The 17338-nt window shown below is 35.2% G+C and overlaps 1 protein-coding gene across 1 annotated transcript; it reads right to left on the bottom strand.

Moving 5' to 3' along the window:
• Nucleotides 1-482: 482 nt before the first annotated feature.
• memo1 (mediator of cell motility 1) lies at nt 483-17016 on the bottom strand. Its single transcript, NM_199794.1, is given in 9 exon segments — nt 483-1258; nt 1532-1636; nt 5579-5655; nt 8466-8608; nt 10412-10523; nt 11416-11528; nt 11632-11700; nt 11771-11852; nt 16690-17016. Coding segments are annotated over 9 exon segments (894 nt in total). The 5' UTR covers nt 16751-17016; the 3' UTR covers nt 483-1126.
• Between the last annotated feature and the right edge of the window lie 322 nt (nt 17017-17338).

Here is a 17338-nt window from a genome sequence, read left to right on the forward strand (position 1 = left end):
ATCCAATATTTTGCTTGAATTAAATTGTTTTATCTTTCTATTTCTAAATATGTTTGGCGACTAAGATATACTTATTAAATAATATTTATTTAGTAAAAAATTTGTTCTGCTGAAATGCACCAAAATACATCGCCTATGTTCACTGAGAAATGGATCAAAATATTCATTTACAAAATGGGGTGGGGTCATATTTGCTGAGCACTGTATTTGAGTATTTATTTATTTATTCTTATTTCTTTTTTATGCAGGCATTTATGGATTTATTTACTCATTTATTTATTTGCTCATTTATTTATTCAATGTTTGCAAGTTTCGTCCACCATAGCCGTCTGAAAGGGGTCCACCTGAACTGTCCAAAATCAAAACACCTCCTTTAGACTTCAAACACTTCTAAATACTTCCACACATTTGGAGATTACATGTCAAATGCATATTAAAGCTAAATAATAGTAAAGAAATAAAATAAACAGAAGAAAAGATAAGAATCAGAAAAAAGACTTTAATTTGACTACAAGAAAAGATTAGATGAAAGAAAAGCTATTTTTTGGTATATCCAGTACAGTGGAGGGTTAGTGGGTATTGTGTAGCCCTTTAAAAAAAACTACAACAGGACCATCGCAGTAGCTATTACTACAATTCTCAGGGTGTACATGGGCATGTTACAGTCAACTTCCTTTTTTTCCCAAATCATTAAGTGAAACATATGTAGACTTGCGAAAAGAGTGCAATGCCGATGGTTTTATTTCTTTATTTAAACTTTAAGTGTGTCTTGCTTTTCAATTGTACAAGGGCTCATCGAACACCTAAAGTGGGTCGAAAGCGAATTCTGCCTTAAAACCCCCAACTAAACGATCCAAAATATGAAACACAACCAAAAAAATCTGACCTTGCAACACCCCAAAAAAACTGCGGCTGTACTTCAAGCTATAGCATCATCCAAGTTGCCTCTGTAGGAAAAGCTGCAGGAAGAGGAGGTTAGTATCTAACGTTACATCTGAATTGGGGCTATGTTTGAGGATTCCCAGCTGCGACACACTTCGCATGTCCTTCCTATAGAAGAGGCAGGGAAAGGATGTAGGGGAATGGTGGGAAACGATCTTCTAGGAGGCTCCAAGGACAGTTCACCTCAATGAACGATGAGAGCTCCAGCAGCGTAACTCACAGAGCTGTCCGACCAGTTTCGGCACTGGCTCGACTGAGCATAGTTTAGGAAAGAGAAGTTCATGTCTATGCCGTTCTTTTTCAGTTCCGCCACGGCCTGAGAATCAGCAATGAAGAGATGCTTTTAGACCACAGACAATAGTAAATCTTAAAAGCTTGATAATGAAAGACATTAGTTTGGGGGGAGAAATGATGACATTAATAAAAGCTCCGCACCAGTTAAGTGCTTGACTAATTACTACGCTTACGGGCTAGCCATTATTTGCATTATTCTGCTTCTGCTTTATTGAGTCAACAATGGTTTGCTAAATAAAATGTCCCGAGGGAAATTCACAGAGCCGTTCGGATGAATCATTCATGAGGTACTTACATTTAGAAGAACGCCGATGGGATGGCGACCACAAATTGTATTATGATATTTCTTCAAGTAATTGCTAAAGGAGATGGGGTCCAATTGTTCTATAATTCCCATTCCCTAAAAATATCAAAACAAAGAAAACACATTAATGCATATGGTGCCATTTTGGTTTCAAAGGTGATTTATATTAGTGCAAGGCAATGATTAATCGCATCCAAAATAAAGGCTTGTTTTGTCATAACGTCTGTTTATGCATTTTAGATATTTATTATGTATATGTGATCCAAACACATAGTTGAAGTCAGAATTATTAGCCCCCCTGTTTATTTTCCCAATTTCTGTTTAAAAGAGATTTTTTTTTCAACACATTTCATTTTTAAACATTATAGTTTTAATAAATCATTTCTAATAACTGATTTATTTTATCTTTAGCTGAATGACAGTATAGACATAATATTTTACTAGATGTTTTTAAGACACTTTTACACAGCTTAAACCGATATTTAAAGGCTTAACTAGGTTAATTAGGTTATCTAGACAAGTTATTGTATAACAATGGTTTGATATAGACCTAGTAAAAGCTTGATTAATTGGTGTGTTTGATTTGTGTGTAAAAGTGTGTTTGATTAGGGTTGGAGCTAAACTCTCCAGGACCGAGTGTGGACAACCCTGATTTAGATTGGAAAAATTAGCTTAAAGGGGCTAATAATTTTGACCTTAAAATTGTGTTTAAAAAATGAGTAACAGCTTTTATTCTAACCAAAATAAAACAAATAAGAAACAAAAAGAAAAAAAAAATATTATCAGACAGTGTGAAAATTTCACACAAAATTTCTAAACTTTCTCAGTTAAACATCATTTGGGAAATATTTAAGAAAAATAAAATAAATTAAAAATAAATCAAAGGGGGGCCAATAATTCTGACTTCAACTGTACATCAAAACTATACAAGACGTTGAAATATTGTTATTTAATATAATAAAATAAAATTTATAAAAATAAACATTTTCATAAGTGTATTTATATATGTAAGAAATATACATATATACAGCACACACAAATATTATGCCATAAGAACTTTTATTTTGAATGTGACTATTTGTTATTAATATTTACCAAGCACTACTTTATATACCTAAAAGCATATTGAATGCAAGTATCTACATTAATGTCTCAACTTTTTTTTTAAATGTGTCAAAATACGGGTGAAATAATGTTTCATCATCAATCTATCAATCAATAACTAATATATTTATGCAAAATGAAACATTCTTATTCTGACCTGTACTTATGAAAATATAGCAAATAAATATAAGGGATAGTACTAAATTTGATTGTATTTTAAATATTTGATTTAAGGACAAGATTTTTGAATATCATTTAATCCTTATGATAGATTGTAATATCAATCAATCAATCGGCTATATATATATATATATATATATATATATATATATATATATATATATATATATATATATATATATATATATATATATATACTACTTTATTACAACCAGGGGGCTTGCCAAAGTGCTTTACACATTAAAAGACATTTTGAACAAGAGTCTAACAAGAGTCTAACATCTAAACAAGAGTCAAAAAAACAGCATGTTGCACTACTCAATATCAAAAGCAATTCTAAATAAATAGGTTTGAAGTTTTGCTTTAAAGAGCCCATATTATGGGTTTTTGAAAATTCCCCTCCATGTAGTGTGTAACACAGCTCTAAGTGAAGTGAAGTATCCAGCTAAGGCTTAAATCTGTAAGAATACAGTGTTTAAAACTGTTGATTCATCTATAAAAGAGTCGAATCATAGTGCTTCAAACGAGTCGCCTTGATACCGACTCATTAGGTGTTTCGCCATGACGTACGAACGAAACAAAGTTTTTCACGTGCACGCGCAAACCCGGGAGATTTCAAACCTGAGGCCCCGCCCTCTGACGCAGTAACCCAGACACAAACACACGCACACCCACAAACACACGCACACAAACATGCCGGTCGATTGAAGTCACACTGCAGATGGATATATTGAGTCTCTACCCAAAGATGAAACATCAGCATTATAACCAAGCAGTTGGAAACTTCTGGAAGCTACATGCTACAAAGAATACTTCATCTGAGTTTGTTAAAGGAAGGATCAGTAAAGAGTAACTGATGGACGTCAGGATGGGTTTCTTCCTACATTTCTCAAGTGTAAGTACGTGCGGTTAAAGTTGTTGCCTCGTTGACTCTAGCTTGCAAATGTATTTAGTTGTGATTTGTTACTTGTAACCGCGTGTACTGTATCAGGTTAACTGGATATATTATCTTATCGCGTGCAAAGTCACGTTAAAAACGCGACGCGTGCTGTTTGTTTATGGAGCTCCGTGCTAGAGTTCTGCTCCCGCGATTTATTCGGAAATGTATTCCCGCGCCGCAGAAATCTGGCGCGGGGAGAGAGAGAGAGAGAGAGAGAGCGAGAGAGAGAGCGAACGAACGAACGAGCTTTGTGTACTTTGTGCTGTGTGTGTGTTTTTATACAGACAGCTTGGCTGTCTGGACTGTATACTGGGTGATATTTGGTTGTGTTCTCCGCTCTAGCGGGACCGGGCGCGGCGGGCAGAAAACGGAGTGGGTTCTCAGGCTAAAACCTGGCGGGTGCGGGCTGAAGCGGGAGCGTTGTCATCCGGAGGTGTGTGTGTGTTTTTGTGTGTGTGTGGTATGGCGAGTACACGACTGTCTCCTTCGTTCGGTTATCCGTGGCACTATCCACTGGCCATAGTGTGGCAGCTAAAGTCCACGCCTACACTATCGAGCGTGTATGAACTGTGATTACTTTTTAAATTGCTGATTAGCTATTGGCCATTTCCCTCTCTGACTGAAGGCAGTCGACCAATCGCGACAGACTGTCATCGGTCCAATCAGCGCAGATTAGCTCCGCGCTAAGGAGGGGTTTGGGAACAAATGAATCACTGGACGATTCATACAGGAGTCGCTGGGATAATTAGGTAAAAATAAATGCAGATTATAAGACCATGAAAGTGTTTTTTGACCTTGCATGCATATTAGACTGTTGTTGGAGACTCTTACAACCAAGATATGACCTTATTTCATGTATAATATGGGCTCTTTAAATAGTGCCACATTCGTGGTAATGTGAATTTCTATAGGGAGGCTATTCCACAGATTTGGACCTGCCACTGCAAAAGAAACATCACCCCATTGTTTATACCTTGATCTGGGGACCTCAAGCAACAACTGGCCTGCTGATCTGTTAAGGTTTATGAACCTTTAAAATCTCACATAAATATGGAGACACAAGACCATTAACTGCATTAAAAACAAACAACAGTAAATGTCAACTACTGAAAATTAATTCTGAGTTTAATAGGGAGCCAGTGAAGAGAGTACAGGACAGGTGTATTGTGCTCACATTTACGTCTAATTGTAATACATTATTAATAATAAATTATTTATATTTTCAATACTTGTTACGATTCTTGAAAACCACTTTTTCATCTTTGACCCATATATTTCTTAGACATCAACAAGTCGCTCTCATTAAAGCAGTTAATAATATTTTTGTTTTGGTAATGTCTCTCTGATGATGAAATTTAGCAGTAGACATCTGGTTTAGTATAACTGCTTGATATAAAATATTGAACTCTGCAAAAGCAAGATGGATTTTCAGGTACACAATAATGACTGCCTATTTCCTGGAAGGAGCAGCAGATCAAACACAATCCTTGTCCAGTAAATGACCCTACAGAGGCAATAGGGCTTTGCCCAGTTGGTAAGCCTTTAATTAGGCTTGGGTTGCTAAGAACATCTGCTATTTGATAGACTGTCATGGGTGGAAAGTATTAAAATTTGTCTTTGAATCACCGACTTCCACATCAGAGTAACCATAACAATGACTATTTAGCTTGGAGAAAAATTCCTCACTTTTTTTTCTCCCCTCAAGAAACACCAGTAGGATTAAGCACACCGTGTATCCCAAACCAGAATGGACCGCTTGCATATATCAAACATTAAGGAAGTTAACCAGAAGCAAAGGACAAAAAAAAGTTTACCATTTTATCAAGGTGCTCGATAGATCTGTAAATCTCTCCTTGGCTTTCATCGTAGTAGGTGTAACGGAAACGCTGACCTGCAGAACAGATGAAAAAATATATAATCACTGATCATTTAACTAGCAAAAAAGTGAGTGTTCCTACAAATATACAGTATTAAAAACGACCTTCATTTTCATTTAAACCATGCTACAGAAGTCAGCTGGCTATTTAGGCAGTGTTTCTCAAGCTTCATGCAAGTGATGGAGAGGCTGAGAGGCTGTGCTGCTGAGATGTTGTGGGTGAGAAATGAAAATGAGCATATCTTTCTTACCAGATTCATGCTGCTTATTCATTTGAGACACTTCATTTTGAGTGGCTTGCAAGAATTTCGCCTCGCACAAATGAGCACACTATGCATCTCAGATGTCCACGATGTTGCTTATGATATGTTTTTTTGCTTTTAGTTAACTATTATTTGTATGATTGTAGGAGCATTAGATCAATAAAGTCCAGCTGAACAGAATGGAAGTTACTACAAATATTAGTTAAGTGTTGTGATGAATTTCCAGCAGAAGCTGAATATTGAATAAAAGAGTGAGGTTTTATTTTAGGGTCATTCGTTTTCTTTCATCTTAGTCCCTTGTTCATCAGGCCAAATGAGCCGCCAACTATTCCAACATGTTTTACACAGCGGATGCCCTTCCAGCTGCAAGTCAGTACTGGTAAACATCTATACATACTCATTCACACACTGTGGTCAATTAAGATCCAAATTCACTTGTCTTTAGACTGGAGGGGAAACCGCAGCACCCAGAAGAAACTCACACCAACACGGGGAGAACATGCAAACTCCACACAGAAATGTCAACTGGCCCAGCCAAGACTCGAACCAGCGACCTTCTTGCTGTGAGGAAACAGTGCTAATAACTGAGTCACCATGCCACCCAGTGTTCCTCGGCATGTTTTATAGACCTTTTAAATCCTAGTTAAATTGCAGTCCAAATCAGAAGAATCACAAAATATTTTAGAAGTCTGAATGAGATAAGTAATTGATAAATATAGCTACAACCCCATATATTTGAGACAAATATATAAGGTTATAGATATATTTGTCAAAAATTTAACTTAATCTGATTTATGAAATATGTATTCGGATTTTTACTAAAATGTGTAAACAAATAAGCGATAATATTGTTTTTTATATTTTAAGAAAATATTTCTTTGTGACTTTAAGTGATCAAAACCCCTTTGCTGCAAATGGTGGTTTAAATATTAGTGGCAAAGTATAAAGCTTTAAATGACAATTATTTCATATGTTGGGAATGTACTTAAAGATTTTAATATGTAAACTAGAACCTAAAGTTTATTGATAAACTTTGATGTTGGCTTGAGAAAGCCAACGTGACTGCGCTAGGACTAGGAATGGAAGTTGGCAGGAAGCATGGTGGCGGTTGCTAAGTCGTTGCTAGGCAGTTGCTAAAACAATTATGGCATTGTTAGGTGGTTGCTAAGCAGTTCCTAAATGGCAATGCTCGTGTACATGTTTGATCAAATGCTAATAATTAGTAGGCATTTCTAGCATATGTTATTGCATTTAGATAATCATTCATAGCATGTAGCTAATTGTTATTAGCACTTAGCTTCCATTATCATTGTTACCATGCATAGTACACCAGAAGTCCCATTTGCTAGCATGAGTCAAACAAGCCAATGCCCAGGTCCCTACGATGTTCTGATGTAGAGATATTGCTATTTTTAAATGGTTGCTAGGTTATACTGTTTTATTGCTATGGGGACATTTGACAGGTTAGTGATGATACATCAAAGCTTCTTGGCAATATGAGTGATCTTAATCAACCCCGATGTTTCTATGACAGTCTTTATGAGTGTCAAAAACTGGACTTGAACAGTTGTTGCTGGAAGGGCATTCGCTGTGTAAAACAAATGCTGGATTAGTTGGTGGTTCATTCCGTTGTGGCGACCCCTGATTAATAAAGAGACTAAGGGAATGAACATTATGTAAAAATGGCTTGCCGTATTTTTTTGAAAATACAATGCTTAATAAGTGTGAAAGTGATAAATGCAAAATGGCTTGCCATATCAGTAAAAAATATTTTTAATAGTTTAAGTCAAAAATGGCTTGCCATATTTTCAGAAAAATAATGCTTAAAAATTATTTATTGGAAAAAAATAAGTCTGATAAACCTTAAAGATATAGCAACAAAATCTAACGCATCTAAATACGGCTTTTGGCCAAATTTGGGGCTTGTATAATTTTTTATATGCCCGGATTGTAAAAATTTAATATTTAACATTTTTTGTTAAAAAAACAATAAGTCTTACAGGCATGAGGAGATATAGCAACAATCTTGAATGTAGAAGGCACATTTTGACCACATTTGGGCCTTGTGGCATGAGCGGCCTAGGAGGAGATACGTTTGTTTTCAAGGACAGAGTAGCATAACAGTATGTTGGCTTTCTCAAGCCAACATAATTATGGTTTTAAAAAAGCATGTCAGGCAATACTTTTAAAGCAGAAAAAAAATCATTCAACAGGAGACAATGCTTGCATACACAAAAAACTACTACTACTACTACTACGTTTTATTTTGTACCCATTTGTCTTATATTTTAACTCATTGTTATTATTGTTTTTTAATACTTTTTCCATTTTATTTTTGAATTTATTTCTTAATAATGACAAACCCAGAGCACTGACTAGTACCAGAAAGTAAAGACCAGTCTGTACAAACCCTAGTAGATTTGACACTGACAAGATGTCAGCATCTTGTCATCAGTACTTCTCATGTTAAGAACAAGAAATTACAAACTATAAATGACACTGACCGTTTTACTACTTCTTTTGACAGCTAAAAAAACTTAAAGCGTGCAAATGGACACACACCCCAATGGCAGAAGTCAGAGGAAATGATGAAGAGATTGGAGGGGTCAGCCAGGTATTTGCTTAGCAGCTTGCCATATTCCTGCTCTTTAGATTCACTCAGAGCTCCAACCAGCACAGGAACGATGCTGAACTCATCTTTATGGCTGTTTTTTAGAAACAAAAGCACAGAAAAGAATCATTTGTCTACTCCCAGATGGAGATTTGACATTTGCACGATCATAAATATTCTTTTGTCAATGTGTTTTTAAAACTGTGGCCATTTCACATTAACAGCACTGTAAGGGCTTTCAATTCCCCAAATTGCAGAGGTATGAGAGATTAGTGAAGAGAAAATGCTGAAAACCTTTAGAAATATTACAGTTGCTTGGCAACTAATTGCTCTGCTTGGGATAAAAAAAAACATCCAAATGTCTAATCAAACATTCTGAGTAAATGTTAACTTCTCTATGCCCATATACAGTAATGTTTAATGGAATAATAGAAGCAGTTGGTGGCTCTTGCATTTAAAAAATAAAAAAACCTAAACATCCATCACATCACAGCAAACTAATTAGATGCACTGCACTAGGTAAACAGATCCTGACAACATAATTAGTGGTTCTGACAAAGATAAATGAGCATTAAAGCGGGACTATGGATCAATAATGCTGCTCATGGCCTTTGCATAGACATGAGGTGAAACCTTGGTAAGAATATTCTTCCCTCTCTTTACATTTACATTTTTGTCTGTCCTACACAAAGACATGTAGGTCTCAAGTAGAGGTAACCATATAAAACTTAAGTACCACATAAACATATTTTAATATATTAATGCCAAAGCAATACTTGGTGTCAGGGGTTAGGTGTTTGAATAACACAGCTGAGAACCGGGTAAGTAACTACTATGCACCGGGTATCGGCCAGCGGCTACAATCGGATACTTTAACAAAGCCGACGATCCGGGGGTGTTACAGACTGTACCAAAAAGCTAAAGCCCGGGTAGGGGAGGTGTTTTAATTATGGGACTTTTCCGGGAGAAATAACAAAACGGGAGGGTGGCGGGATATGGGTCTGAAATACAGGAGACTCCTGGGCAAAACGGGAGTGTTGGCAGGTATGACCTACACAGAGACTATGTTTATATATAATAACTTTAACTGCAGAAGCTAATAGTAACTAATTAAAATTATTAGAAACTAATAAAGTTAGGTTAACTAATAACCCTAACTTTTCTGTTTTTGATTGCAATTGATTGTAAAACTGCTTTGAAACAATAATTATTGTGTAAATTGCAGAAAAGATCTGATTTTTGCAGAATAAAAGCATTTCTTTATGTCTCTAAACTATATCAAGTTGAAGCCAAAATGATTAATGTTTCAAATATTTTCAAATATGTCCCAAGTGCTATTTAATGGAGATAATTTTTTTTTACAACATTTAAAAAATAATAGTTTTCGTAGCTAATTTCTAATAATTTCTATTGCCTTTGTCATGATGATAGTACATACTATTTTACAAGATACTAGTATTAAGAAACTGGTATTAAGTGGAAATTAAAGGCTTAACTAGGTTAACTAGGCAAGCCATGGGAAAAAAAGTGTTTTGTTCTGTAGCCAATCAAAAACTAATCATTTCTTAAAAGGAAAACAAATTTTATTCCAACCAACTTAAAAGAAAAAAGGCAGGAAATACTGTGATAATTTTTAGAAAATAATTATAAAAACATTTACATTATTCTCAAAGGACAGCTCATGTCATATAATTCTCCAGTAGCTTAAACTATGGTTCTTGGTAATTCCCAAAACCTATGAAACTAAGTCACATTCAAAAAAAAAAAAGTGGTGTTAGTTCATGACCAACATTTCATAAATAACCAAGAATCATAGTTGCATCTAAAAAACTCAAATACAAAAGTCATCCACATCTTGGATGTCCTAAGGGTGTGATGTCATTTGGTTGTTATTTACTTCTCCATGGCTTTAGCGGTATAAGGCAGATGCATCTCAATGCTGTGTTCATCTTCATCTGTCTGCAGACTCATCCTCTCAAACATGCCTGTTTTCCACAGATCAGCGTAAACTGCCAAACAGAGAAGACATGTGAAGAAAATCAAAGCCTTTGTGTATTGCACTGATATGTTGCAATGACAATCACAATAACACAAAGCTTCCTTAATAAGAAGCATCATATAATAATTATCTCTCATTGTTTGATATTGCACGTCTAATATTACAACGGCTATGGGAAAGCTAATAACAAAATATGATCTCCTCTCCAAAGCACCGTTTGAAAGCAAATGAGCCTGAAGTAAAAAAACAATCTGGGTGACACCTTTTCTGAGCATTGTTATTCAGTCAGCATTTAATCCTGCCAAGGTTTTGGTTCGAGAGCGGGCAGGGAGGAAATGAGTAGGCCTGTCACGATATCTATTTTGTGTTGTACGATATATTGCACCAAAACATATTGCGATAAACGATATTATTGTCATTTTGAATCCCTCATTATATAATGCCAGAATGACAATATAATATCATCACAGTGCAAGTACACTCTTCCACACAACACAACTTATTTTATTATTATAAATATTTCATTTAATTATAGTCATTTAAACAATTTTACAATGAGGCATTGAAATCAGAATGTGAAAACACATATCCTAATTAAATATAAGAAATGTTAACAAAAAAAGTGCGAGGTAAAAAGTAACAGAGGCTGCGATATCTGCTTCCAGATCTATTTTCAGTTGACAGACATCCACATAAAAATATAATAAAGTAATTTATAGCAAATACTTCAGTGCATTTTAACCATTCTGACACTGATACCTCCAATAGAGATAGAGATATAATAATGGGTGCTAAAATGTATGGGTGATATATATTGCATCACCAAAAATCATTGAGGTCATGTCCATGCAATAAGTCAATACATTGATTATTGTGACAGGCCTAAAAATGAGACTCCTTACCCTTCTGGTCGATCCTCAGGTCGTACAGTGGCGTTCTGTAGACCTCGGCGGGGGAGAGGGCACAGCGAGACAGCGGCACGTGGTGAGAGGGGCCGAGAATGAACACCCTCCGACTGATGGATGAGAGAGCAGCGCTGCGGTTACCCTCTCTCCCCATGGCAAACTCAATAATACAGCTACGTCAAGAGAATGCAAAGTAAAAAATAAAATGCTTACGTGATGGAGGGGTCCACCTGCTTGTAGGCATGAGCGGCACACGCACCGCAGTAAGTGTAGCCGGCGTGCCTGCAAAATACAGTCCTTTGAGACATCAGAAATACAAGTGAAAGTGTTTTTCTGGTTTCATTCCACTTACGGTGCTATTATGGCTCTGGCTGGACCCGCTATAGATTGTGCTTGAGATAACCAGCCCTCAAGTTGTGCGTTAAGCTGGGATCCTAAATATAAGGAGAGGAAAATTGTCAATAAGAAACATGGAGATTGTTTTTTTTACACGAAAGCTGGGAAGATTATTTATCGTCTTATAAATGTAGTTTATACACTGTCATATTATGTAGAAATGTTTTTATTTAGTCAATTGAAGTATTTCTAGTCTGACTTTATAACCTACAACTGATATTTTAAGGGACACTTTGACAAAATCACTTTGAAAAAAAGACCATGTAAAAGTCAAAACTAAAAGATTTAGGACAATTGAGATGTGCACATATTTTTATGACTAATAATTATACTTGTAATAAATTATATATGTAATAAATACACATTCTGGCTTTTCAAAAAATCTACTATTTTGCCATTATTAAAACAGCACTTCCACAAAATAAAATTATGTTTTCAACCTATTTGAATGACTTTTTTTAACAAAAAAAAATATATATTAAAAAAAATAATGGGGCTCCTCGACTTTCATAGTTATTTTTAGAGGTCGATGGGTCCCAGCAACTGGCATTCTTCAATTTATTTTTGTATTCATTAGAAAAAAAGAAACCCATAAACAGGGCTTCTGCAGGTTTCACAAAGTAAAATTTAAGACCATTATGAATGAAATTTTAGACTAATACAGGGCTAAATGCTAAGGATCTTTTTATATATATCCCAGTCAGAAAAGATTTTCACATGACCTATCAAAAATGATTATAATTTAAGACAATAATAATAATTTAATAATAAAAATGTCAGTTCAGTGTTCTCAACAGTAAATAAATTGAGAACTTCTAAACAAATGCTCCATAAGGAAAGTAATTAAAGGCTATTTTTAAAGAAAAAGTTTTATTGAGTTTGGGATTGTTGGGAGTATGGGTGTTAATTGCCATTTGGGTAGCTATACATGAACCAAGAGTTCATGTATAAGTTAAGACATTTTTAAGACCATTATGAATGAAATTTTAGACTTTTACAGGGCTAGATGCTAAGGATATGTTTTTTTAGAATATCTCAGTTAGAAAAGATTTTCACTTGCCATTTCAAAAAAAAAATATTAAAATTTAATACATTTAACACAATAATAATAATTTTGTTTGGATATATTTGAAAATTGAAAACAAAAAAAACATATTGATTCACAAACCCTAAAACCCTTACCAAGAATATAACAAAACATAGCTTTCAATTGCTTCAGTCTACAATAATTATATAATATATATATATATCCCAGATCAGTATACTCAGCAGAAAATAATGGTTACTGTAGGGAAAGTAATTAAATGCTATTTTTGATAAAAGGTTAAGGGTTTTATTGAGATTGGGATTGTTGGTGTTTGTATGGTTGTTATTGGCCGGATAGCTATACATGAGGAAAATACACAGCTATACAAAGGAAAATTAAGACCTAATAAAAAAGAATTAAAGACCTACAACTAGGCATGGGATGATAAACGGTTTCAAGATTTACCGCGGTGTGGAAAAGTCAAATTATTAAAACCGCAAAAAGATTTTGTTATACTGTTTCTAAGGTAGATGTAAAGATGTTTGAAGTATTTTTATGAGTTGTAAGGAAATCTGTGTTTTTGAAACTAATGAAGATAGTAGAAGTCAATAGTTTGTTTTAATTATGTAGCCAGACATGTTTACTGTTCTAAAATATTACAAATGTTTTCTAAAATGTAAGATATCATGTTAAATGGGGTATTTAAAAATCAATTATTTTACAGCAGTAAACATATTACTGTGATACTGGGAAATTTTTATATAAGGTTATCTTACCATCAGAAACATATACCGGCCCATGCCTACCTACAACAAAATATTTCAGTAGATTTAAGATTTTTAAGCCCTAAAATTTTGCTTTTGAGATTTAAGATATAGTATGACCTTTTAAGACCCGGCTTTAAAACAATATGAAGTAGAATAAATGAAGTAATTATAATGTGTAGGTGAACATTACAATAAATGATCTTTAATTGCAAAAAAATTTAAAAAGTGTATAAGTAGTATCCCCTCAATTCACAAACCACAACACAAAAATGTACAACAGTATAATCAAGCATTCACATGAGGATTACTCATACAATTATAAATCAATCAAACAAATACTGCCTCAATAGGTGAAACGGCTGTTCTGAATGTTGATTTCTGCAATATTTCAGCCTCATACAGAGCCATTGTGCCTGCTCTAATGACTTTCTTATCAGAGTCAGACAGGACAAGATAACGGTTTTGAGAACCAGTCAACAGATGTACTTCGGCAGATTCTTTAAAAGGGATCAAGAATGCAGGCAATTTGGTCAAATTGTAACCATTGTTAATCAAACCTCTAAACTGCAATGAATCATACAGTTACATCACTAATGATATTCTCAAGAGCAGCCAAGAATGAATATTGATGAATGTGAAAACATGTTCATTTTAGCGTTGGGCGAATATGGATTTTTAATGGTTGATTTGGATACTAATATCTGGAGGGTTCGGTGGCTTTTTTTATCTAATACAAATGACAACCAAGGAGACTATTTATTCTGTATTTGTGCACACATTAAAAAAACAGACAAGTCAGTATGGAAATGAATGAGACCACTTTATTTTCAGTTTTTCTGGATTTATGAATTATTATTATATTATAATTAATATATAATTACTGAGTAAATAATTGTACTCAGGGCTCAACAACAAGGACTGCCCTATGGCCCGGGGCCAGTGTGCGAGGCTCTCGGAACAGTAGACAGAATTGTTACGATCTGTGCTGCCTTGTCGCAAGTTCAATTTGCCTGCGACTATTTGTCAATTGCGTATGGATACAGTCTTAAAATCAAGAAACAGGTTGTGCTTTTAAGCCTTTAAATGCTACCTTCTCTATGATGTCGTAAACACCATATTGCTTTTCGGTTCCTCTTATCTGATTTCATGTTGCGAGTCATTTTTTTGTAACCTGGTAAATACCAGTGCAGCAAAGTGACAGCAACTTCAAATTATGAGGCTAAAAGAATGTCTTGGAAGCAGACATTTACATGGGTACAGCGCGGCGATTTGCTCATTATACATTCATTAACATTTTTTAAATATTTAAATTCTATAACACATTTTTTTACACAAAATTTAAAACAAGAGGCTAAAAAAACCTGCAAACTTTTCCTTTTTTTTGGTGGGACCAGTGAAAATGTTGGCAGGGCAAGTAAAAATCTTAACCACTGGTTGAATCGGGCCAGTAGAAAAAATCCTTAGTGTTGAACCCTGCTACTAATAATATGATTCTTGCATAAAAAGAAAATTGGTCAAAATAGCAAACGAATGCCATATTTATGCTCATTTTATATGGTGCAAATCCAATGTTTTTACTACAGAACAGTTTTGAAATCAATATTTTTATCAATATTTTGTGGAATAACTCATTTACAATCCCAACACTGCATTGTGATCTATAAATAGAATTTAATAGAATCACTTTATTTCCATTATTATCCAGTTAAGTTACAATCTGCATGTTAAAAATCAAGGCATAACAGCCTGAGGATGTTTATATTTATGTATGGCACATTTCTCTACGTAAATTTTACTACCTAATATAGATTGTATTAAATTTATTAAAATAGACAATATTTTACAATATACAATACAAAATATCCAAAAATGGGTGTTTCAAACAAAACAAGATCTCTAATGCCAGTGGCAGCATGCAGGTCATGATTTAAAGCCTAGCAGGCTAGTGTAAACACATGTGATCTAGAGTGTGTGCAGTACTAGGCTTTTGTCATGCATCCTTTGTTACTGCATGAAAGAAAAATACATCACCGGCCCTCAACAGACTTTAATGTGGTGACTGTGCTCTCTGTTTTTACTGGAATGGAACTAACCAAATAAATACCGAGCGATGTAACATTAAACAATATTAAATGACGTCAGCATAAAAACTGTATTTTATTTATTCTAAAAACACTTGTGTCATGTACAGCTGTCATAGATACTTCATCAAATAGCTTTAGCCGTTAGCAGGGTAAATCCAGCCTTATGAATAGCGACAGAAGTTCATCAGTATGGATTTACTGATCCAGCAAAGCAGGGCTGGGTGAAGTTAGCGTTGATGGTATATTAATCTGTGGTATTAGTTTGTGTAGTTGTCTTGTGTAAGAAAATACACAAGCACACAAAAATATACACACTAGCTACAGGCTAACCCGCTAACTGCTGGCCTGTTTTTGTTCTCATCTGCTGATTTACACAGAAAAAATGCACGTATATACTAGACACAAAATAAATAAATAAATAAAGAAGTAAAATATGACTGAATCAGTCTTGACAACTTAGATAGTGGCCTTTAAATTAAAGTTAAAGTAGTTTAACTTCAATTCGAATTCGTTTCCAACATTTAAAGTAAGTTACTTTATAAAAGAATCACATGGGATAAAATAAACGACATTTTATGACCAACACCCATTAGAGATTGCAGATTTAGACTTATTGCTGAGCAAAGTGAAATCCCTTTAAAGTGATAACGTTACTATGGCAAAATTAAGCTACTATCATTCAGTTATACATTTAAAACACAATTACAAAATAAACGACTGTCAATTTAGAAAAAAAGCTACACGTTATGAAACGCACCCTGCGGTCTTTAAACAATTTTAGCAACACCTATTTAATAATTCCCAGCTGATCTAAAGGGCTGTGACTGAAACCCAACTGAGATTTCTACTTAGGTAGCATCCTAGTCATCATAGGAGCGGTCAGAATTGCTGTCTGAGCAGGCAGCTCACTATGTATTGACACACTTCCAGACTCTCACACACAGTAAGCAGGACACCGGACCTCAGGCCCGGGCCGCTCTCGGGTCTCTGGCTCTACCTGAGGCCGTGTACCAGCTGCCGGCGTGGCTCGCTTCTCTGCACACCATCCGGTTCGACATCTTGGTGCCCGCGCCGCCTATCTTGGTCCAATAAAACCTCGTCGGTGGGGGGAAGAATGAACTAAAAACACTGAGGAAAATATGCTAGCTCAGAAAGTAACGTTATATGGCTGTGCTAAAGCTGCGTGTCGAGGGAAGCGGTGCTTTTTATAATCTTGATATAAACGCGAGACATATAACTGACGATACGCTTAAGTATAAAGAGGTTGATAGACTGCCTGTGAAGAACAAAGATCCGACCAGTTCAGCCGCTCGCTGCCAAGTTTGTCTCTGTTATCCGGATGGGCTGGTTTGCCCCATCTAGGCTTCCGTTCCGTCAGAGAAACTGGGCTGGCAGAGTTGATTGACAGACCAAAGGCGACATTTTCATTGGACAATGACTATAAGAGGCGTGGCCTATATGATGTATATGTTGATAACGCTTTGATGATTGGATAACTCGGTGTGTTTGTCTAAGATCTATTGGCGAAGAACTGATGTGGGCGTGGACTCGTAGCTCGTTTTATTTGGTGAAAACATTCAGCATATGTAACAACTAGATTGGATTAAGCACACTTTTTTAATGCAGTTTATTTTTTCGCGAAGAGT

This window comes from Danio rerio, chromosome 13 (genome assembly GCF_052040795.2).
Source record: "Danio rerio strain M-AB ecotype USA chromosome 13, GRCz13ab, whole genome shotgun sequence".
Taxonomy (NCBI): Eukaryota; Metazoa; Chordata; class Actinopteri; order Cypriniformes; family Danionidae; genus Danio; species Danio rerio.